Here is a 22841-nt window from a genome sequence, read left to right on the forward strand (position 1 = left end):
GCCTTGGTCCCTGCTGTATCTATAGCCCCTTGTGCGTGCCCAGCAGAACTACCTTGTGCTGAATGGATGAATGAATGAGTGAATGAATGGAGGAGGCTAGCTGCAGTGTTGGCACTAGCCAACTACTTTCTTACCAACCTCTTGCCTCCCCTCAGAACCCCAAGATTGCTACATCCAGGGGTCAGATGTGGATGTATCCCCGAACTTGGCTTTGTATTATATCAGGAATTGTCTTACTTCACAAAGACACAGCCCTTGGTCATAAGGGCAGCAGGTGGAAACCCCTAAAACAGCACACCCACTGGTTGTGTGCCACACCCTCCTCATATGTAAAATGCATGATTCATTTTGAGTAAAATAATGGCCCCCAAAGATGTGCACATCCTAATCCTCAGAACCTTTGAATATTTTAGATTATGTGACAAAGGGGAATGAAGGCACTACTCAGATGGCCTTAAAGTAAGATCATTTTCATCACCTGGGTGGGCCAAGGTAATCTCCAGGGTCCTTAAGGTGGAAGCAAGAGTCAGAAGAGAGTGCGAGAGAGCCAACAGCTCAGGGAGACCTGCCACTGTTAGCTCTGAAGATGGACAGGGGTCCTCAAGCAGAGGCACATGGCAGCCCCCAGAAGCAGGGAAAAGCAAGCAATGGGTTCTCCCCTAGGACCTCCAGCAAGGAACACCACCGGCCAACACCTCGATTTCAGCCCAGTGAGAACTACAGAACTGTAAGATAATAAATATGTGCGGTTTTAAGCCACTAAATTTGTGGTAATCTGCTTCAGTAGCCAAAAGAAACTAATCCATGATTCCAGTGGCCTGTAAGACCAAACCCACAGTCCACATAGTCCCAGCCTACAGCAAGGGAGGCCGCAGGCCTGGAGAACCTGCCTGGGCATTTTTCTGCAGACAGGAGCACGGTCGTCTTGGCCTGCAGCTCAGCACACGTGCCCAGTGCACTCCGTGTTGAAGACAACTGGGTCTGTGTGGGGCCGGACGTGATCCTGCAGGGCAACCTGCCCAATCCTATTCTGTTCCAACAAGAAAAGCACCCAGACGGAGAGCTCCCAAATAAAATCTTGGCCCCAGAGCAACATTTTACTGACTTAACACAGGGTTCCTGATGTTGCCGTCATAGTAGCAATAAGGTTAAAGTGAAAAATAACAAATGAGGTCAGAAAGAGATGTGTAAGATGGTTACTGAGTTCTGGCGTTTTGAGATCAGGAAGGATGGAAAGCTTCAGGGAGCATTCGAGGGATGGTGGACGCACCTTTCTGCACTAAGTGAGGCATACTTTGCATGACTGTCTTCAGGTTTCCTACCTGGGCATGGGTGTCATGCCATCCTCGCTGTTGTTTCATTTGCCATCATCGAGGTAACCCTGTTAGAATGCACGCTCCCCAAGGGGAGGAGTTTTGCTTTGTGCTCCTGCAGAACAGCCCAACAGCCGCTTCAGGGGCGCATGTGGGACGAAGTCCGCCTAACACGGGAGACAGGGAAGGTGAGCCAATGGGACGACAGGTGCTCCTGGACAGGTGCTCCTGCTGTAACTCAGGCAGTAGCCCCCAGTGTGACTGGGGGGTGGGGAGGCAGGCAGAGCCGGCAGGGGAAGGAAACTGTTTGGGAGTGTCATGCTGCTGGGTGGTGGGCCAAGGTGAGCATCGATGGAAACTTACCTGTCCAGATGTTGAAAGCTCAGTGACCTGTCCAGATGTTGAAAGCTTAGTGAAGCCTAACTGGAGCCTGAGGCCAAAGGAAAACTCAGTAAAGCTGATCCCCGTCTTTATTTAAAATTTCAATGTTTTCTTCTTCAGGAATGTTTTTGCGTTCATTATGTTTTGTTTTTTAAAAATTGAGTTAAAATATTATTTGCTTATTTACTGAGCTTCTGGGTGACCCCTTGCATCTTGCACCTGAGACAAGCACCTCACCCTGGCCCCACCTGGGCTGGGAGTCCAATGACAGGATTCTTAAACGCACTGCCTTGTTCCTCAGAACTCTCAGACCAGAGCCAAAGGCATCAGTTAATGGTTCCTGTTCATGAAGAATCATTGCTAGTAGGTTTGGTTTCTGGGTTTTGGTGGTGGTGGTGGTGGTGAAGAAGGGATATGTGTGTTCTGGGACTTTCACTTAACTTATACATTACTATAAAGCTAGCGACCACACCAGTTGTCAGTTTCTTTTACCTGCCAGTAATCCTGCACCAACTGGGCCAATTGTTGAGCTAGGGCTGGGTCTGGAGCTCCCAGACCCCTCAAGCCCATTCACAGACTAGGTCACAAACCCTTCATATGCCAGGCTGGGTCACTAGACCCCTTCATGCAGGTCTATGAGCTAGGTAACGGGCCAAAAGGTCCTTGGAGCCAAAGGTTGGAAGCCATAGCTGCGCCAGATGGGACACCCGAGGCAGATGCCCACCCGCCTGCTTCACCAAACACGCTCTCTCTCTTTCCCCTCTCTCTACCTCTCTCTCTACCTCTCTACCCCTCTCTGCCTCTCTCTCTAGAACACAGGAATAGCAACAAAACTAAAAAGATACATTGGTGCACATGCACACTAACTGCATGCACATGCACACACACACACACACACACAATTCGCTTACAATGGACGTGCTGAACCACACCCAACTGGACCCGAGGCAAGGGCCCTGACAAACTATTTTATTTTCCCAACAATTACCCATTTATAAATAGTTAATTACAAGTGGACACATTTGTGTTGGATTGGCTTACATGTGTACATTGGGGTTGTTGACTTTTCTTTCTTTATGGGACATGCTAATGATATTCAGTTTAATTAAGTTTTTTGTTTGTTTGGTTGGTTTTGTTTTAATGAAGATTTGGCTAAGCAGCATTTCAGTTCATCTCAGAGTTGCCTGCTTCCCAGGACTGTTGCTCAGCCCTCGGTTTGTAACAATAGTGTTTGGGGGTGAGGAGCTTCACACGGAAGCACAGCTGACCCCTCAGGCATTATAGGGCCCACATGAACTAAGTTTATCTGGTGTGTTCACTGTGCGTTTCTGAAGAGGCGGAGGGGCAACTGGCTGCAGCTGGTGGAAGCCCCAACAGAACTGGTTTTGCCCCTCAGTCTGCAGAATTTGTTGTTTTGTTCAGTTTTTGAGTACTGTCCGGATCACTCTGGAGGGAGACCTGGAGGCTGTTTCACCAGATTGGAACCTAGCATTTTGCAGGCAGCAGAAAAACCCTTTTTTCTTCCTGGTGATTTGAATTTTCTCTCTGTCCTGTGGTGCCCTTGGCCACTCTGTGAGATGTCCACAGACAGACTGCAGTAGGCTGTCGAGCCCCCCCCCCCCACCAGTGCATTTTGAGGGTCATGTGACTTAACGTGACATCCTGACACTCAGGCAACCTTTTTCTATGACAGATGGCCTGCATGGTCTTGAGTGGCCTTGGGGCTCCCGTGCAACTTCCTGGTGACAGGGGGACCTCGGGTGACCCAGGGGAAGGGAGGGCTAGGTGGGCACCTGCTCCACAACTTGGGGACACTGGTATTGGTTGTTATTCAGGCCCTTGAAGCAGGAAGCACACCCCACACCAGGCACTTCAAGAGCGTTTATTTTCCTCTAAGAGACATTGTTTGGACTTCTGATTTTGTTGGCTTTGGGGCCCAGTCTTCCCCCACCAGGGCAGGGCCGTCGTCTCCCGGAGTGTGTCTGCTGTTGGTGAAGCAGAGAAGCTTGCTAGTCATCACCTGTGAGGGACAAGGGGAAGTGGGTGGAGGGCAGCAAGGGCTTCCCTCTGCCAGTTACCAAGGCTGTACTCCAGATTCACTGCCGTGACAGACTCTGCAAGGGGTCTAAGAAGCTTAAGCTTAAGTAGATGATAGCCACAGAAGTCTTATGTTTAACTCTTTTCTTAGAAAACTTCTTGTTGTGGTGAGAATGTCCTCTGTGGGTGATGTACTTTCAGTTTACTCCCGGTAGATGTCCCTGGAGGGTGTGACATAGTGTGGAACCCTGGCTCAGGAAGAGTGGGTGGCCGGGCTGTGCTGATGGATGGGCAGGTGGGGGATGCCCTGCAGGTCTCTGTCCCCCTGCCCCCTGGACCGGGGCCTCTTGTTATGATGTTGCTACCCCAGGAGGGTGCCCTGACCAGTGGGAGGGAAGGGCCCTCGGGCTGTGGGGCTGGGTTGCCCACCCTGTGTGGCTGTCCCCTCTGGAAGGGGCCTAAAGACCACCGCCCACCCTCGGGAGCTGCCGTGCAGGGCACCTGAGGCTCAGGAGCATCCCAGTTCTGTAAGAAGAGAGTCTTTAAGCATTTAATTCAAAAGGAAAAATCTATCACAAAGTAGAAAAGTGGGGCAGAAAGTAAGAGAGAGACTTGAGTTCAAAATGTGCCCAGAGACCCCAAAATGTGCCAGCTGAGCTGGGCCAGGGGGCAGGGGAGCCGCCATGGTGCTAGCTATGGAGTCGCTCCTCCCAGGGCTGGCTGCTCCCCGTGCTTCGGAGGAGGTCTCTTATACAAGACCTGTGCTTTGTGAATTTTTTCTGAAAAAAATAACATTTCCAACTTACTAAAATTTGTGACCACATGGACCAACCTGGGGGACGCTACGCTAAGCGAAGTAAGCCAGGCATAGAGAGACAAATGCTGCATGATCTCATTCACTTGTGGAACTGAACAAGTCAGACCCAGAAGCAGAGGAGAAGGTGCTTTCCAGGGGCTGAGGTGCAGTTGGGAAAGGGGAGATGTCAGTCAAAGGGTGCAAAGTTACTGGCCAGCCACCAAAAAACCCCAAAACAAGCAGAAAGAAGGGTACAAAGTTTCAATTAGACAGGAGGAATAGGTTTAGTGATGGATTGTACAGATAGTGATCATAGTTAAAAATAATGCATCATACATTTCAAAATTGCCGAAAGAGTAGATTTTAAATGTGTGTGAGGTGAGGATATGTTAATAGCTTGATTTAATCATTCCACAATGTCTACATATATCAAAACATGACATTGTGCTGCACAAATATAAACAATACTTGTTAAAGTTTAAAAAATAAACAAATTAAAAGTTTCCAAAGCTGAGTAAGGAGTGAGGCCTCTCCAAGGCCAGCTGCAATGGCTGCCACCTTCTGCCCAGTGACTGCTGTCCTGTAGCCCCGTTGGATCATCCCAGAGGGATGTCAGGCGGCTCTAGGCAGAGAACACCTGTCCAGGCCACCTGTGGCTCTGACCATGCCCAGGACGCTGCCTGACTGTGAGGGTCACCTGTGGTGGCTCCATGGCTATGGGGCAAGTACCCCGATCCACATGTTCCTTCCATTCCAGGGGCTGAATCTTCTCAGACAGGGCAGTGTTTGTCTAAGGTCCTTTAGCCATCACACTTTGTAGCTTGTCACAATTTAGGGGTGTTTGCATCAAATATGTCATGGAGAAGCATATTGTTTTGGTGATATTTTTAGAAAGACTCTATGTAGAAAAGAGGATGCTTTCATGATTTCTAATTCTGCCTGGTGGGAAGAAACCCACCCCAGGATGGTGCTGGTCTGGGACTGGTCGGAAGGCGGGTGCTTTCACTGAGTTATCCCAGCAAAGCCTCAGGGAGGCACATGGGGGCATCGAGTGAGAAGACTGATCTGCCTTTCTGGCTCTCAGGTCTGTCCTCATGTGAAATTAAAGGAAGGGACCTTAGGATCAGTGAGGCCCTGTTGCCTTCAACATTCTGATTCAGAGGGAGCAGAGCCTCTGGGGAAATGGGGGCCTGGACCCAAGCCTTTCCTCTCCCACTGCACACCCCGAGTGAGGTGGCTGCGGTCTCCTGGCATCTCGGGAAAGCCGTAGTTTCTGTGCAGGTCAGTGGACGGCAATGGTGCCAGCTCCTCCACCAGCTGGAAAACCCTGGCACAAGGTCCACAAAGCAGGTCGTCTTGGGGACAGCCTGCACCTGCAGAGGTCTGTGGGCCTCTGGGAGAGGGGCCTTTTATGCCTGCTAGACTGACTGGACACCATGGTCCTCTGGGCTGATTCTCCCTTGCTCTTGAGGCTGCTGCGAGGCCCTTGGGAAGCTGCGTGCTCCCCACTTCCTTGGGAGGCCACGTGTGCTCACCAGGAATAGTTGCTTTCATCTACAGGGCCTGGCAGCCAGGAGAGAATGACATCATGAGCAAACAGAGCTCATGTCCACACAGCAGAGCTGCTGGGAAAGACCTGTGGCCACTGCAGAAGAGCTGCTCAGGGAGCAATTGGGAGAGGAAGGGAAGAACATGATCTGCAAAAATAGGAAACGAAAGTGCACAGTACTTAGGGATAGATTGGACAAGGAGGGCCCAGGCCTGCAGGAAGGAAACGGCAGTACCTGTGAAGCATGTAAGCAGGCACAAAGCTGCAGCCCCCACGGCCTGGACGGGAGGAGCAGGTGTCATGGGAGTGCCGGCTCTCACCAGGCCAGCATTCAGGCCTCGCCGCTCCACCTGGAGGGTCCTCCGGGATTTGGATAAAGTAGCCATACAGTTTATAGTGCCCTGGCATAGCCGAGACATTTTTTTAAAGAATTTGAAAAGGAGCAACTTTTTGTACCAGATAATGGAACAAGGGCTGCCACAGCATGAAGCCATCCATGATTTGCAAGTGCCCTGCAGACAGCAGGGTAAGAACCCCCTCCTGCAGGTGCTCCGCATGCTGGGCCAGGCCCTGCCACCCAGAGGGGTGCCTTTGTCAAATTACACTAAGGCTCCTCTCAGCACTCAGGCTAGTGGTAGGGCTGATCAAATACACCATGTGATCAAACCAGTGTGGTGTTGACATGTAGACTGCTGGAACCTAGTAGGTAAAACCCAAAACAAATGGTATTTAGGTTCAGTGGAGAAAGGATTGTTTAATAGTGTTGATACAACTGGCTGGAGGAAACAGCACTAAACCCTTAGGTTGTAACATACAGAAATGAATTTCAGTGGGTTTGAACACTTAAATCTTTGCTAAAAAGTACTCTGCACTCTACTGACAAAAACAAACAAACAAGCAAAACTAGGAAACATCATGTATGCTTCCAGGATGTGGAGGCTTCCTCAGCCAGGCCTGGAAAGTCAGATATATAAGGATACTGCAAAAAATTCATAGAAAGATTTGTATAGTCTTTAATTATATTTTTCCATGAAAAATAGAGGTGTTCTCATATTTAACTATATAAAAATTTTAAATGATTATATGGCAAAATTACACCACAAGCAAAAATTGAAAAACAGGACGAATGGTAGCTCTTTAGAGAAAAGTATTTACAAAGCAAAAGACAGAAAAGGGGTTAATATTTTTCATATAAATGATTTCGCAGGTTAAGTTGTCTAGAAGGAGCAAAGAACTCAGCAGAAAAAATGAGAGAAAGTAGGCAGAGTTGATTCACAAAGAACCAGGACAGGTGGCCTAGGGGCCAGGGAGCTGCAGGTGAGAAGGACAGCGAGGTGTCCTGCCCTGCCAGTCAGACCTGCAGGGAGGTTTGAAAAAAAGAGAAAGAAGCCGCTATTGCTTGTAGAAAGGAAGATACTTACGGAGAAATGTGAATTGTTACAGCCTCTTAGGAAAAGCTGTTAAAAACATAGGACTTCTCCATAAGAATGGGGATCGTCATTACTTCTACCCATTTCATGGGAGTGTCATACCAACGGATGAATTAATGTATAAGAAATTACCTTGAAAACTCTAAAAGTGTCCCCCGAGTGTTCTACATACTTTACAGATGGGCAGTATTATTATTGAGATGTCTTGATGTCTACGGAGATACTTTGAGAATGTCCCACAATAGCCAGAAAAGACCACAGGAGAAATGATCTGTCAAAAAACAAGTTTTGTGTTAAAACTCACTAAGAGGTTGGTATGTGGTCTTGTTTTTAGGTATCATTTTGCTCTCACAAGCAGTTACATTTCCCAGGAAAAATGCATGTGTTCTTGACATCCAGCATTGCATGGTGTGAATAATTGTGTGGCTGGAGCCCAGGAGGGGTGTCCCTGTCTCTGGGTTGAGACACTGAGCTCACGTTGGTGCAGCCAGTAGCTCCCCTTCCCCCGACTCACTTGAGCAGTCTCCCGCCTGCACACATGTGCTTCCACTCACGTCCAGGACATTTCTTACAGCTCACGTCACATCTAGGAGACATACAAAACAGGAAATAATTTAGAAGATACAGTTTTTATGCATACGGCTTAAACTGCTGTATTTTTGGTGTCATAAAATTCACTCCAGAAAAATCACTCCAGGTATTATCTCTCACCGCCTCTCACTTTTAGTATTAGATTAAGAATACATTAGCATGTCTCACCAAAGGAACAGATGTTTTGGTTTATGGTGGAAAGAAGACACGTTCTGGACATTCTGCAACGTATTTGGCTCACGTTCCTACTGCAGACTTTGCCATTTCTGTTTCAGCGCTGAGTTCTTACCTACATGAATTTTGAAATATGTTGGTCCTGTAAACATTTATTTAGTAATCCGTTTTCCACAATGTTTGTCCCAGGTGCTTTAAAGCAGCAATTCTCTCCTGGGGGTGGTTTTGTCCCCCAGGAGCCATTTACGGTTGTTACAGCTTGGGGGATCGCACGCTGCTGGCATCTGCTGGGTGGGGGCAGGGATGCTGCTCAGCATCCTGTGGTTTACAGACAGCCCCTGCAATAAGGATTTATTTTGCCCAAAATGTCAGTAGTGCTGAGGTCAAGAGACCCTTTACTAAGCTGTTGTCTCTTGTTCTGGGCTTTCCACTTTTCTGCCTGTTGTGTAATGAGTGCATATTAAATTTTGGATAATTTTAGAGTCTTGTTGGATCTTTTTAAAGTGTAAAATTTCTCTCTCTGTCTCTCTCTGTCTCTCTCTGTCTCTCTCTCTCTGTCTCTCTCTCTCTCTCTCTCGCTGTCTCACACTCACACACCTACACTCACATACACACACTTCTTCATTTGTACACCATATGAAAGATACATTCCATGAAGGGTTTTCATATTCCCAAGGCATCAGGCCTTGGCACTAAGATTATTCCACGAGATTCTTGGATCTTTTGCCGTGATCCTCCCAATCAGGGCTCACCTTGCTGTGTTCTGGTTTCTTGTATGTTCTGTTTGTTTAGAAAGTGCCTTGCAGTTCTCCCCGTAGTTGGCAAAGGAGTCCTCCGGTCTCTGCTTGGGAAGCCTCAGTCTAGTTAGACTGCAGGCTAGGTTAGTTCATATAATCTTCCCTTTTTCTTAAAAATGTCTTCTGTGGATCTCTCTAGATACTTTCAGTTTGAACCTACCTGACCTTGAAAGATTCAGTGGAAAAGAAAATGCATTTGACTGTTTTGTCTATAAGGCACAAAGCACCCAGATGTGTCTAGCCAGCTGTCTTTCCGTTGGTTTAGTAAGTGCAGCAGCTTTAGTTGAAGTTTTCTCTCCATGGGAACTGAAGGTCTGTGTCAGTGAAATAATACAGAATGGTGCTAAGCATGTAGTCATGTTGCATATGTGACTGCACTTCAAGCCACACCCATCTGTGTTCTATTTCATTGAAATCCTGTGAACAATTATACCATCTTTCTAATTATAAAGATAAAATACCAGCTCATGTTTTAATTATAAACCACAAAATCAAAGATGCAACTTGCTGCTTATTTGTAGTATTTCTGATTTTATTAGTCAAAAATGAAACACTAGCTTCAAAAATAATAATGGGAAAAAATCATGCACACATGAAAAAAACAGGAAAGGTGGTCACAATAGTGACCCTAATAGCTCCCTTAAAACGATGGTCACCGTTGACAGTCTGGTGCCAGGTAAGAGAGCACAAAGCCTGTGGGACAGGAGCAGAGGGATTCTGGAGGGGAAACGGGACAGTTTCTGCCAAAGCAGTTGCAGAGATAGTTCAGACCCCTGTTTTGCAGATCAGGAGCCCGAGGCGTTTGGAGCGCAGGCTCCTGAGCCTGTGCCTGCTACGTGGGGATGAGAACATGATTGCGCTGGGGCTTTGTGGCCCTAAGTAAAGCCCTGGCCAGATGGGAGGCATCATCATTAATTATTGACCATTCCCAAACCTGCCGCTTAGGACTGTGTAAGTATTTCCTGCAAGAGGGATTTTGTGAGGAGGGTGAGGCAGCTTCATGCAGAAGCAACCTGCGCGACAGCCCAGCTACCAGTGGTCAGGGGTGTGCTGCCCAGGTGGGGACGCTGCTCACAGCTGCCCAGTCACCCTGAAGCCATTAGAATAAGCTGTTCCCCTGCCCTGGTGAGAACCCTTGGGCTGCCCTTTTAACCCAGACAAAGTCCCCAAGCAGAGAGGCCAGAAGAGGGCAGAGTCCCCCTTATGTGCAGCTCAGGTGGTCCCCACAACAGGTGGTCTCAGTGAAGGATGAGCGCATTCTCAGTCCGCTAAGGCTGCGTTAGGGTATACTTCCCAGTTGTAGCAGAAACCACAGTTTGGTGACTTTGACCCTGAATAAGCCCCCTCCAGTTTGTGAACAGGCAGGTGCTTCGGCAAATGGACTGAAATCTGTTATTCTGTGTCAAACACTGCATAGGTCGGGAATTGTCTGCCTTCTCCTCTTTTTCCAAACATAGTGATATTTTGTTCTCAGACCACATTGGTCTCTGGGCTGCATAATTTAAAAGAGAAAAATTAAGTTTTTCTCTTAGAATTTTGCAAAGTTGTCATGAGACATTCCTCTTTGGGCCTACTGGATCAGATATGCTTTCAAAATCAAACATCCCCAAGGCATCAGGGACCCTGGAGTCACATAGGCAGGTCAGTCTTTCCATGGGCAGTTTCTACATCCGTAGATGGGAATCTACTGTTAGGATCATGCAAGATTTACTGAGACAATATGAAATGGTCTGCACAGTGCCTGGTTCATAACGGGTGGTATCAGGAGAAGCTGTGCTTCTTTTTTTCTGTTGCTGTCACTATTATTATAAAGATGATGATGATGCGCAGTGCTGAGAGGAATTAGCGTCCAGACCTCCAGCTGGTGTTGCCCGAAAGACTGATCCCAAGCCTCCCATCACCTGTGGCTCTTGTACAGGAGGTTTACCACTGCAGAGCATTCTGTCTGTCAGAAGAATAACCAGTCTCAGTCAGGCTGGATGTGAAAGCTGCTTGAGCAGTGGAGAGGTTAGAGGGAGATGAATCAGTGCCAGGAACTTTGGAAAGGTGACCTTCTGTCTTCATGGATGTGTCGTTTTGAGTTGTGCCATTGAAAGTTACAATTTCCAAAAATGAAGTGAAAATACGGTGATTCCATGTACACATTCCATGACTGACTGTTTTTCCAGATCTGTTCACTTGGCCATGGAAGGGTGAAAACAGAGGGGTGGAGGCTCCTGGCTGTGTCTGCCACAGGGGTGGGCAGGCACTGTGGACCCCGTATGCATGTGTGGGCATGGCACCTCCCAGCTGGCCAGCTCCCGGCCCTCGGCTGGGCTCCCTCCCCTCCTCCACTGCCCATCCTGCCCAGCCAGCCACTCTGCTTGGGTCCCCACCTGGCACTCCTGTGCCCTGCACAGTCAGCACTCAGCTTGCATCTCTGCTTCTCCTCTCTTATCCTATCTTCTGGTGACTCAGAGAGGACCTCCACAATAGGGGATCCTGTCACTACTGTGCTCAGGAGACCCAAATCCATATCTCTGTCTGCCTTTGTCTTCAAAGTTGTGAGCCCACCCCACATGGCCCCACCAGCTTCTGAACTCACAGTTGAAAGGAAAAACCCCAGCCCGAGCACAAAATAAGACACACCAGGAGACAGGGACTCAACCAAAGTGTATTAGGCAGGCAAAATGAACAAGTGGGATGCCCTCTTGAAAGTGGGAGCAGCAGCCAGGAGAGTCGGGGTGGGCCTTTTATATCCAGTTAGGCTGAGCTGGACTGTTCCTATTGGCTAAGAAGGAAGAGGAGGGAGCAGGGTTTAAGCTGAGCTGGGACTTTCTCATAGGTGGGCAAAATTGCACATGTGGGAAGGTGACATGGCAGCTAGGGGATTTTTCTGAGTGGGGGTTTTCCTGGGAAACTTTCTCAGGTGTCATTTTGTGTATCTTGGTCTTTAATGCCATTTTACTTTTCTGGTGGAGAGTATATTAGCCAACAGACAGTTGCTCACAGTTGGGCTCTCTGTCCCTGTTATGGAACCAAATGGACTTCCTTTGCCTGCACCCAATGGTGACACACCAGTCTTTACAGCAGAGAACAAGTCTTACTTGCAAGGCAACCAAGCAAGAAAACAGGAGAAATATATCTCAAATCTACCTTGTCCACATTAGGAAAGAAGGGATCTTTATGGGGAAGTGCTTAGGGACGGTGTGAGGTGTGTGGGATCGTGAGGGGTTAAAGGGTTTGAAGAAGTTCTTCAATGATTTGTGCAGGTGCAAGATGTCTTCATGCCTCTGCACGTTCAGAAAATGGCATTGTTAGCAAGATCTAGAAGTGGAGTTTCTGGCCCTCTGGTGTCAAAAGGTCACCCATTGGCCCTCAAGCAGACTGAGTAGAGAAGTCTGTGGGATGAACCAGTTTAGCTCAGTTTGTGCTGGGCCAAGCTAACTCCAGGGGTCCTGCAAAACACCTTAGGCATGCAACTTCTGCACCAGAGGTGTTGCCTTAAAAGGCAGATAGGAAGAAACAAAGTGAGAGGTTAGTTATGGAAATTTACTGAGAGAAGGAGCAATTTAAACAAGGAAAAAATTTTAACTGAAAAATCACCAGGTACATCTCTTCTCAGAAAAAGATCCTGCTCCTGGATGAGGTTGGTGGTGCCTGCGTTCAAGCTACCAGGTCCTTAGTCTCTTCACCTGATCATTCGTGTTGTCTGGCCACATAGAATATACAAACTTCCCCACCCATCCTCTCTCTGCTGTCTCTATTCCAGAGTTCCGTGACTGTGGACCTGCCTGGGGATCATGTTTGATCTGACCTCTTATCTCTGGTTTGGGCACTGCCCTTCCAGCCTCTCCCAAATCCAATTCTGCTCTTGGTTTAAGCAGTCCCCTTGGTGTAGGGCAGGATTGGGTTAAGCTAAGATTCTTTTTCACCCAGAAGATCTAGTTCAGATGCTCCCTCTTCCAGGAAGCAGTCCCTGGTTGCCTAATCAAGACAAGTGTTCTTCCTCTCAGTGTGTTGATTGTTCTTAAAAAAAACCTTAATGCTCAAACCTTGAAAACCTTCATCTCCTCTTTCTCTGCCTCATTCTCTTTTCTACCTATTCTAACCCAAGACACTTTCCTTTTTTTGGTTGCTTTTGCTGGAGAGAGGGACAAGTTTTAAGGGGGAAAAAGCAAGCACTGCCCCCCTGCAGCACCTCAGGCAGGTGTGTACTTGGCAGGTGGTGGACTAGGAGGGGTGGGGCATCCCATACATACTTGTAAAAATAATATGCGATTACCTTCAAGCTGGCCTTTTTGGAACATGGGAAGGGGTAAAATGTGGCCATATAAAGTTGGTATATAACGTGAGGGTAAGAGAATCGAATGTGTGTGCATGTTACAAATATGTTATACTTCTCATTCATCTCCTAAGTTGTCAAAAAGTAGATGAAGCAAGCGTCTCCAACGGTGAAGTGCTCTGGATGCGCTGCTGGCCGCAGCTCCGTGCTTGTGCGCACTCGCCTGTTTCCTGGACCTCCTCAGAAGTGTAGCAGCATGCCACCACAAATGTTTGCTGCTGCTTTGTGTTGACAGCAGTGTCACTACACTCGAACTGTCATATCACATTACAAGTGAGGAGTAGCTTGCTGGATGTGTAGTCAGAGTGAGTGTGCGTCTCCCTCTTACATCTTCCCAGCCAGCCCAGAAAGACAAACTGAACAGTCTCATTCGTGAATTCATAGACGAGGCTGGTCAGGGGTGACGATGATTGACATTATTTGGGGATTTTTCTTGTACATGGAGTGGCCATGGGTCCCCAGGGATGTTAACCGGTTGTGGACAAAGTTGGAATCTGTCGTCACCTTATAAAAGGTATTTTTTGTTCCTTGGCTATAAGGAAAAACTGTAGCCAAATACCTGAATACAAATCCCTTGAAAACAATGCTTAAAGATTAAAGTACAATTCTTTTTTTTTTTTTTTTTTTTTTTTCCCCGTGACCGGCGCTCAGCCAGGGAGTGCACCGGTCATTCCTATATAGGATCCGAACCCGCGGCGGGAGCGTCGCCACGCTGCTAGCGCAGCACGCTGCTGAGTGCGCCACTTGTTTCCTGCATATGCCTTTTTAAAAAACTTTATCTAAGTACTTGGTTTTAGGAAACAGATCCCACCTTCCCCACTTTGTAGAGATTTAACTACATTGTAGAACACCCTTTGCCATTGCAGAGACACGGGAGCCCACCTGAAAATTAAACAGTGAAGAAGCTGGTGTGTTTCAAGAAGTAAAACATTAACATTTCTAAGCAGTAGTCCTTAAACTCTGCAGTAATGAAGAGCTACAAAAAAGTAACAGCAATTTCCTGGTTAAAAAAAAAAAGAAAAACCCAAAAAACTGCTTTTCAGCTTATAAAATTGTTTACTTAACCTTAAAAACATAACTGGTACAGATCAATAGTTTAACTCATCTTAAACAAGTGACCAAAAATGATGAATTAAGAAATCTTGATTTCTTTTTTCTTTTTGTCTTTAAACAGAATTTATCACTAGTCGTTCTAATTCTAACATTTTCTCATTCTTCCACCCCTGCATGGTGTGGCTTTGTCTGTTTAACACCCTCCGGTTACAGCTGGGCAAGGGGGGCCAGAGGCAAGGGGCTGTCACAGAAACAGCAGCCGGCCTCCCCTCCAGTCCTGAGGGAAGCTGGGCACGGGCGTGAGCCGGAACAGATTGGCTTTGTAACTGGTTCTTGAACATGAGACAGTTCCATGACTGCCTCTTTCATCTTGGTTTCTTCTTGTTGGTGGTCTCAGAAGAACTGCACCTTTTCTGCTGATGACTTCTGAGCTCTCGGATCCACACTCTGACCTTAGACATTTGGGACCCATGAGCTGGAAATTTCAGCTGGTAGGAAGAGCCGGCTGTCATTCCCGTGCAGTGACTATGCACCCTGTTTGTAGCACTACAGACACAGCCTGCGCCCCGAGACTGCACATCTCTAGGGTTTCCCTCCATCTTAATGCATCATTCATGCCCGCTGAGGGGCCCTCACTTTGTGGTGAGAGAAACTCGTTTAGGTTTTAAGCATTCTTGCTCTGCATGCTTTGCTCGTGAAACAGTGTCTTCTCAGGCATGCGTATTATAAACCTCCCTGCCGGTGGCATATTTAGTTTGCGGCTCAATAGCGAAGATGGAGCTGCCCAGCAGCCGGGAGCTTCTGGCTTCTGTGCAAGAAATGGAAATGGTATATATTCATTTTACATTGCTTTGCTACAAATAAATATAAATTGAGCAGCTAACAACCACACATACGTATTATCTCACAGTTTCCGAGGGTCAGGAGTTCAGGAACAGGTTAGCTGGGTCCCACCAAACTGAAGTCAAGGTACCAGCCGGGGCTGCAGTCCCATCCAAGGTTCAGGGTCTTATTGGAAGCCCATGCAGGTTCTTGGCAGAATTTGGCTCCTGTGGATGTAGGTCTGAGATACCCCTTTTCTCACTGGCTGATATGCCTGGCTGTACCCTCAGGCCCTGGCCATGTGGCACCTTCTTTGGCCTTGTTGGGAAAATAGAATAGATTGGTCAGGGCCCTCGCCTCGGGTCCAGCTGGGTGTGGTTCAGCACGTCCATTGTAAGCACGTTTAGTGTGTGGGAGTGTGCGTGCGTGCGTGCGTGCGTGTGTGTGTGTAGTTAGTGCGCCTGCAGGCCAATGTATCTTTTTAGTTTTGTTGTTATTCTTGTGTTCTTCAGAGAGAGAGTGTGTGTACTTGGTGAAGCAGGCGAGTGGGCGTCGGCCTCAGGTGTCCACCTGGTGCAGCCATGCTTGGTTAGGACCTTTTGGTAAGTGACCTAGCTCATAGACCCGTGTGAAGGGGTCTGGTGACCCATCCTGGCGTGTGTGGGGTCTGATGACCCAGCCTGGCATATGAAGGGTTTGTGACCCAGTCTGTGAATGGGCCTGAGGGGTCTGGGAGCTCCAGACCCAGCCCTACCTCAACAATCAGCCCAGTCGGTGCAGGATTACTGGCAGGTAAAAGAGCCGGACAACTAGCATGGTCGCCTAGCTTTACAATTGGCGTCACAAACAGGATTAAGAGCTAGACAATTGGTGCTGTGAGTATTCCTGGACATTAGCCTTGCCATAGCAAGAGAGGCCTCTTACACTTCCCTGTCTCTGGCCTCAGATCCAGATTGACAGGGCACATGTGGCCCAGTCAGGTATAGCTGGGTGGTGTCCCTGCTGAGCAGCACATAGCCCGCTGATGGGTCACTTTGGTTGCACCTGCAGGAATGGCTGCAGCATGCTCACGGGCCCAGCTCGTGCAGGGCAGCCTTGTGTCAGCGTGCCCACCAGGGGCAGGGAGTCTCAGAGTCCTGCTGCCTCGCAGGGTAGCCCTCTCCTTAGGAGGAAACGAAATAGTGTTGCTTCCTGAAATTGCTGTAAACTCTTCCATTGTATCAAGGACTATGACTGTTTTAAACTTTGCCACTTTAGAAAGCACAACCCCTGTGTCTCAGGATGACCCAGCGTTCCTGGAGGAGTGCAGGCATGTGCCTTCTTAGGGTTAGAGTGAGGGCGTTTGCCAGGAAGCCCCGGAGCACTGTGCACTGGGACTTGTTCAGTGCAGGGGAATGGTCACACGTCTGGTCCACCTGACCGTCATGCACAGTGACCTGAGCAAGTAGAGGGTAGTAGTCCCAAATTATCCACCCTGGCTGCTTGTAACAGCCTCATGAAGAGTGTCATGGCAGTATATTTCTGTCTTCTGTGTGGTGCTTTCCCTATGCACAGGTGTGTGTGGGGTTGGGGTGACTGTGGAACACATGATGTGGACAGATTGCATGGCGTGTCGCCCCTACCCGCTTCTTCTACCCACCCTCCTTTGCTGTTGCTACAGCCTGTGAGCCACTCCTTCTAGCTGGAGTCACAGTCACGGGAATCAAAGTTATTAGGTGTCTGGGTCAGCTGAGGCTACTGTAACAAAGTACCCGGATCAGGCAGCTGTAACAACAGACATTTGTGATCTCACAGTTCTGGAGGCTGGAAGCCCCAGACCAGGCATGCAGGGCTGGCCCCTCCGAGGCCTCCCTTCCTGGCCTGCAGATCCTGGCACTGTGCCCTCACACAGCCTTTCCTTGGTGCAATGTGCACACATCACTGCCACCTCTTTCTCTCCTTATAGGGGCATCAGTCACCCTGGATTAGAGCCCACCCACATGACCTCATCCTAACTTATTACTTCTTTAAAGACCCTGTCTCCAAGTACAGTCCCATTCTGAGGTATGGGGTGGGGAGGGTAGGACTTCCACATATGAATTCTAGGAGAGCACACAATTCAGAAAACATTTGGAAAGGCTGGGAAAAATAAAGAAATACCATTATACCCCCCGCCCCCAGTGAAAAGGAGGACTACATATATATAACTATATATATATAACTATATATATATAACTATATATATATAACTATATAACTATATATATAACTATATATAACTGTAACTATATATAACTATATATATATATACTTATATATATATATATATATATATAAGGGTTAGTAAAAGACTTAAAAAGAAATAAGAGAAACTCAGTAGGTTGGGCAGGGGGAGGGGTGGGGTGGGTATAGCCTCCAGACGCAGCACTGGGGACTGCAGCTGAAACAGTCATCAGGGTCCCCGAGGAGGAATCTCCCCCTTGGTCTGTGGCAGTGACAGGGCCTACTGTAAGCAGTTCTTCTCTCATGAGTGATTCCTGAGTCTGGGTTTCCCAGGGTCCAGGCCACAGTAGGGATTCCTGAAGTCTGCAGGGTCTTTTCACAGATGCTGGTGTTCTTCCAGGCATGCTGGAGCATCCCTGCTTTCTGCTTACTCTGCTTTCCATGTCTCACATGGACCCCCACCCCCGAGGACTATGACTGAACTCTCCATGCAGCACCCCTCTCCCTGGGCCAGCTGTACCGAGGCTGTGGGGAAATCTCCTTCAGAGCCCAAATGCTTCCCCTGAAGTTACTGTTTTGAGAATGCTCACATGGTGCAAGCAAGTGAATGTTTTATGATTACATAGCAGATGGAAGCCAACTTTATTTTTGAAAAGGCTTATAAATGGAATGTAGTTAACATAAACTGAACGCAGACAGCACCGTGTGGCCCAATAGCAGCGTCTCTCCCATTCTCACCTCCTGCCTGCCCTCTCCTGGGTGAGTCCCAAGATTGCCCTGTCTCCTGGGGACCCCATCACACCAAAGCCTGTGCCCTTAATTCTCGGGCGTACTCCAGCTTCCTCTGTGATGAGACAATGACTTGTCTTTGGGAAACTCTTCCGAAAGAACTGGCCTTGCAAATTGCTCCATCTTGCTGTAGGAACCCAGCAACTGGAAAGATGAAGAGGGGATGCCTGTAATGATACAAAGTCAAGGCGTGACCTTTGGAAAGGAGATAGGAGCATGGCCAGAGTGTTTTAATCTGTCAGACAGCAAGGCCAACTGTCTCTGTACTCAGAAGAGGTCAGGCTGTTTCGCGATAAGCAAGCAGGATGGCAGGGGACACTCCTGTGCCTTGTCTCTGATCCAGCTGGCCTCAGGGCTGAGCCCTGATGATGGGCCTTGGCCACAGCTAGTGGGCCCTGCAGTCCCCACCAGGTGGCAGGACTTGTCACAGTGAGGAGCAGCATTGCAGAGTGCTTGGCCCTGTGGGGAGCGTCAGGCCCCCCAGGAGGGGTGATGCTGCCTCCCTAAGGGTGCCTTCCAGTGGCGGTGTCTTGCTTCGCATTCATTTTGGAGGGCAGAGGCTGCATCTAACTTGTCTTTCTGCGCCTTTAAGCACCCAGAGCCATGCTTTGTATGTAATTGATTTGGTGGATCTTGAATTAGAGGAACACAGGGAAATAGAGGCTTAAAATGGAAGGGGACACCCCCCTCTCCAGCATCAGGACAACTGATGGCTAAAAGCCCCTTGAAGTTTGCCAGGGGTTCCCTCAAATCTACACTGTGGAATAAAACATAGGCGTAAGAATTGGTGGATGGCTTCCTGGAGCGCCAGACTCTTCCTCCTCATCCAAAGTGCAGAGTCACACAGATGTGACTAACACTGTCTCTGCCTCGAGATCCAGACTTGCTGCCCAAATTCTCACTCTGGGAACTTGGGCGAGGAGTGGAGCTTTATGGGGGGAGGGAGGACAGTAAGATGGGTATGGTTAATGCATCGTGTGTTTTAGTGTTTTCCTTCGTCAACAATATCCACCAGAGGATTGCTTGATGAGGTATGTGTTAGCATATTTTTCCAGGGTTTAAAAAAATAAAAAATCTGGGCCGGCCCCGTGGCTCACTCGGGAGAGTGTGGCGCTGGTAATGCCGAGGCTGTGGGTTCGGATCCTATATAGGGATGGCCGGCGCGCTCTCTGGCTGAGCGTGGTGCTGACCACACCGTGCCAAGGGTTGCGATCCCCTTACTGGTCAAAAAAAAAAAAAAAACTAAAGAAGAAATCTACAAATAATGTTTCCATGTCAATATCTATTGATAGTAAGGAGCAGGTTTTGCAGGCTGACTGTGCTGGGCATTGTTCTAAGCAAGGGGTGCGTGTTACCTGCTTCATCTCAAATGGTGTGGGAGGAGGACCTGTTACGGTCTGTGATCAGCAGATGACAGTGAGGTGCTGAGAGGTTTGCCCAGTGGTGGAGCCGGGTCAAGCCCAAGCCACGAGCTGCAGCACCTGTGCTCCTAACTGACAAGTGACTGGCTAACCTGCTGCAGTTTAAGTTCAGTTTCACATGATTTAAAGTGTTTTAATGATGTTATTTTTTATTATGTGATAAAATACACCTAAAACAAAATTTACCATTGTAATCATTTCACATTTTTTTAAGTGTGCTAAAATACACATAAAATATAATTTGCCATTTTTGTGTCCAGTTCAGTGGCATTAATTACACTTATAGTGTGGTACAGCCATCACCACTACCTGTTTCCAAAACGTTTCCATCACCCTAAGTGGAACTGTGTATCTGTTGAAAAATGACTCCCTGTTCTCCCTCCCCCTGCTCCTGGTAACCTCTAACCTACTTTCTGTCTATTCTGGAATTTGCCTATTCTAGGTACCTTGTCTATGTGGAATCATACAGTACTTGTCCTCTTACGAATGGCTTATCTCACTGAGCGTGGTGTTCTTCCTCGTTCGTCCACATGATAGCATTCCTTTTCATGGGCGATCATATTCTGTCACTGCGCATGTGCCACATTTGCTTATCCGTTCATCTGTTGATGACAGTGGGTTGTTTCCGCCTTCTGGCTGTTGCGAATAATGCTGCTATGAACATGGCAAGCACCAGTTCAAGTCTTGGCTTTCAGTTATTTTGGGTATATACATAGGAGTGCTCATTTTAACCCTTTTAATGTGAACAATTCAGTGGCATTTCGTGCATTCACGATGTTGTGCAGCCACCACCACTGTCTCATTCCAGAGCATTTTCATCACCCCAGGAGGAAACCCTGTGCCCATGAGGCAGGTACTCCCCATTGCTCTCCCCCCAGCCCTTGGCAGCCATTAATCCACTTTCTGTCTCTATGGATTTGCTTATTCTGGACATTTCATATAGATGGAGTCATACAATATGTGGCCTTTATGAATATTCTTTCTAAAACACCTTCTTATTATGGAAGTTTTCAATATATGTGGAAGTAGAAAGAATTGTTAAATGAGCCGTATGTACCCATCACCCAGATTCAGCCATGGTTAAGCTCTGGCCAGTCTTGTTAATCAAAGTCTCTTTGCCAGGGAAGAAAAGGATTATGTGAACCGATTCTGGAAAGAAATCCATGTGGGAGACTTTGTGCATCTTCACTGCAATGAGATCATCCCTGCGGACATTCTGCTGCTCTCCTCCAGTGACCCCGATGGGCTGTGCCACATCGAGACTGCCAACCTGGACGGAGAGACCAACCTGAAGCGGCGGCAGGTGGTCCGCGGCTTCTCAGAGCTCGTAAGTGACCCACATTTCCAGGGAATCACAGGCATCATGGCCATACAGTGTCTCCTGTGCTGGCCCTCTGGGGTCAGAGCACCTGCATCTCCCCCTCTGTCAGGCCAGGCTGCTTTTGCTAGTAGATGAGACTGAGGGTCTGGGAGGACCCCTGCCCTACCTTAACCCACAACCAGCCTGTGGCTGTGGGGAGTAAGATTCAGTTTTTCTGACTCTGATTTCTACTGTACACATCTGAGTTTCTCAGAACAGTATTTGGAGTCCCTGTGAAATTACAAGGAACATCGTGACCAGCTGATGGTCAGCATTTACTGAGCTATTGTGCTAGTTCACTAAACGGCAACACCAGCAGAAGTAATGGCCCTTCCCAGAGTGTATCTCAGGAACATTTTCTCCTCAAGGGTGTTTCTGAGTTTAGCATCAGGTCTTCCATAACTGAGTTCTGCCTTAGCTGAGCACCAGCACCGCTCAGAAGTGTGCAACAGGGTGGGGAATTGGGGGTGAGGACCAGGAAGGGAAGCGGGGTCTGACGGTTGCACTCACTCACAAGCCTTGCAGCACGAAATGCAAACTCCATCATTAACTTGTCTGTGCTTCTGGGAGAAAGGGCTGCCCCTCCACGTCTGTGTAGAGGATGCAAGGTGCCCCCTCCAGGTGAAACTAAAGTGGCAGGAGCCCTCAGAGACCAGGATGTGTCTAGAAGGGAAACAGGCCCACCTGGGCAAGCCTCCTCCTTCCTCCTAACCCTACCCTGTCCCAAATTGCCTGTCAGAACCAGGGCCTTGGGTCTTGCCATTGGCCTCTATTGAAGGATGCTTTCAGGAGAGGCTCAAGGGAGCAGGTTCCTACATTGACAGTGAGGGTACTGTGGGGGATTTCCTTCTCCTGTCACATAGCACCCTCCCCATGAACTCCTGTGGGAGGAGGTGGTCTCAGAACCAGGAGCAGCCAGGCTTCTCCGGAGAAATTAGAATCATTTTGTAGCTCGTGGATCTTAACAAGGGAACCGTTAGCATTTTGGGTGGAGCCATTCATTGGGCAGGATTGTTTGGGGGCTGTCATCCCTGCCTCCCGCCTAAGGAACATCCATGCATTTCACTCTCAGCCCCGTCACTAGAGAGGGTGCCTCTGCACACTTGCAAAAGGCCAGCCAGGACTCTGCACACAGGGGCATCCCGCCTTGCCTGGGCTGCTGGGGGTCTCTGGCCCGATGTTCAGCCACCGCCTACAGGTGTGTCCCTTAATGACAAGCATCTGGCTGATTGTTCTGCCCTTGTTTCCATGTCAATGTCCTCATTTACTTTTTTCTTCAGCCTTCTTTTGTGCCAAATATATTTTTGTGAACTGTTTCAAATCTTTCTTGGAATAAGGCAAAGCAGACATAAACATTAAAAATAGTATTTTTTTTTCACGGAGTGTTCCTATTCCAGTCAGGAGGGCTGGGGGAAGTGCTTGTGAGGGACCCTTCAAGGTCTATCCTTGGTGGTGACTGAGCTCACCAAGGACTCCATGTGCCTGTCTATCATCTTAGGTAAGTCCTAGGAATGCGCTGGACCCACTCCCACCTCCTCCTGTAGGCCTGCCCTGTCTCCCTCCTCTCCAGGACAAGTCAGCACAGAGCTGGGGGGAGGCAGGGCTCACAGGGTGGAAGCCACCCTCCCAGAGGAGCCGCTGTGTGCATAGAGGATGACTTAACATAAAGGAAAGCATGTGGATATCTAATTGCTGATGCTTCAGACAATGTGGAAAATATGGCGACATTTAAGAGCTGGAGAGCACAGTGCACCTGTTTGGGGGTGAAGGAGGCGGGAGAAGCCACAGGTGCAGCTCCTCAG

At 48.4% G+C, this 22841-nt stretch overlaps 1 protein-coding gene across 1 annotated transcript in view; it reads left to right on the top strand.

Moving 5' to 3' along the window:
* ATP10A (ATPase phospholipid transporting 10A (putative)) overlaps positions 1–22841 on the top strand; it is a 139497-nt gene that overhangs the window by 44334 nt on the left and 72322 nt on the right. Inside the window, 1 exon segment of the mRNA XM_063089995.1 lies at positions 20802–21006. Within this exon segment, the coding sequence (XP_062946065.1) occupies positions 20802–21006 (205 nt within the window).

Source organism: Cynocephalus volans, chromosome 3 (assembly GCF_027409185.1).
Source record: "Cynocephalus volans isolate mCynVol1 chromosome 3, mCynVol1.pri, whole genome shotgun sequence".
NCBI lineage: Eukaryota > Metazoa > Chordata > Mammalia > Dermoptera > Cynocephalidae > Cynocephalus > Cynocephalus volans.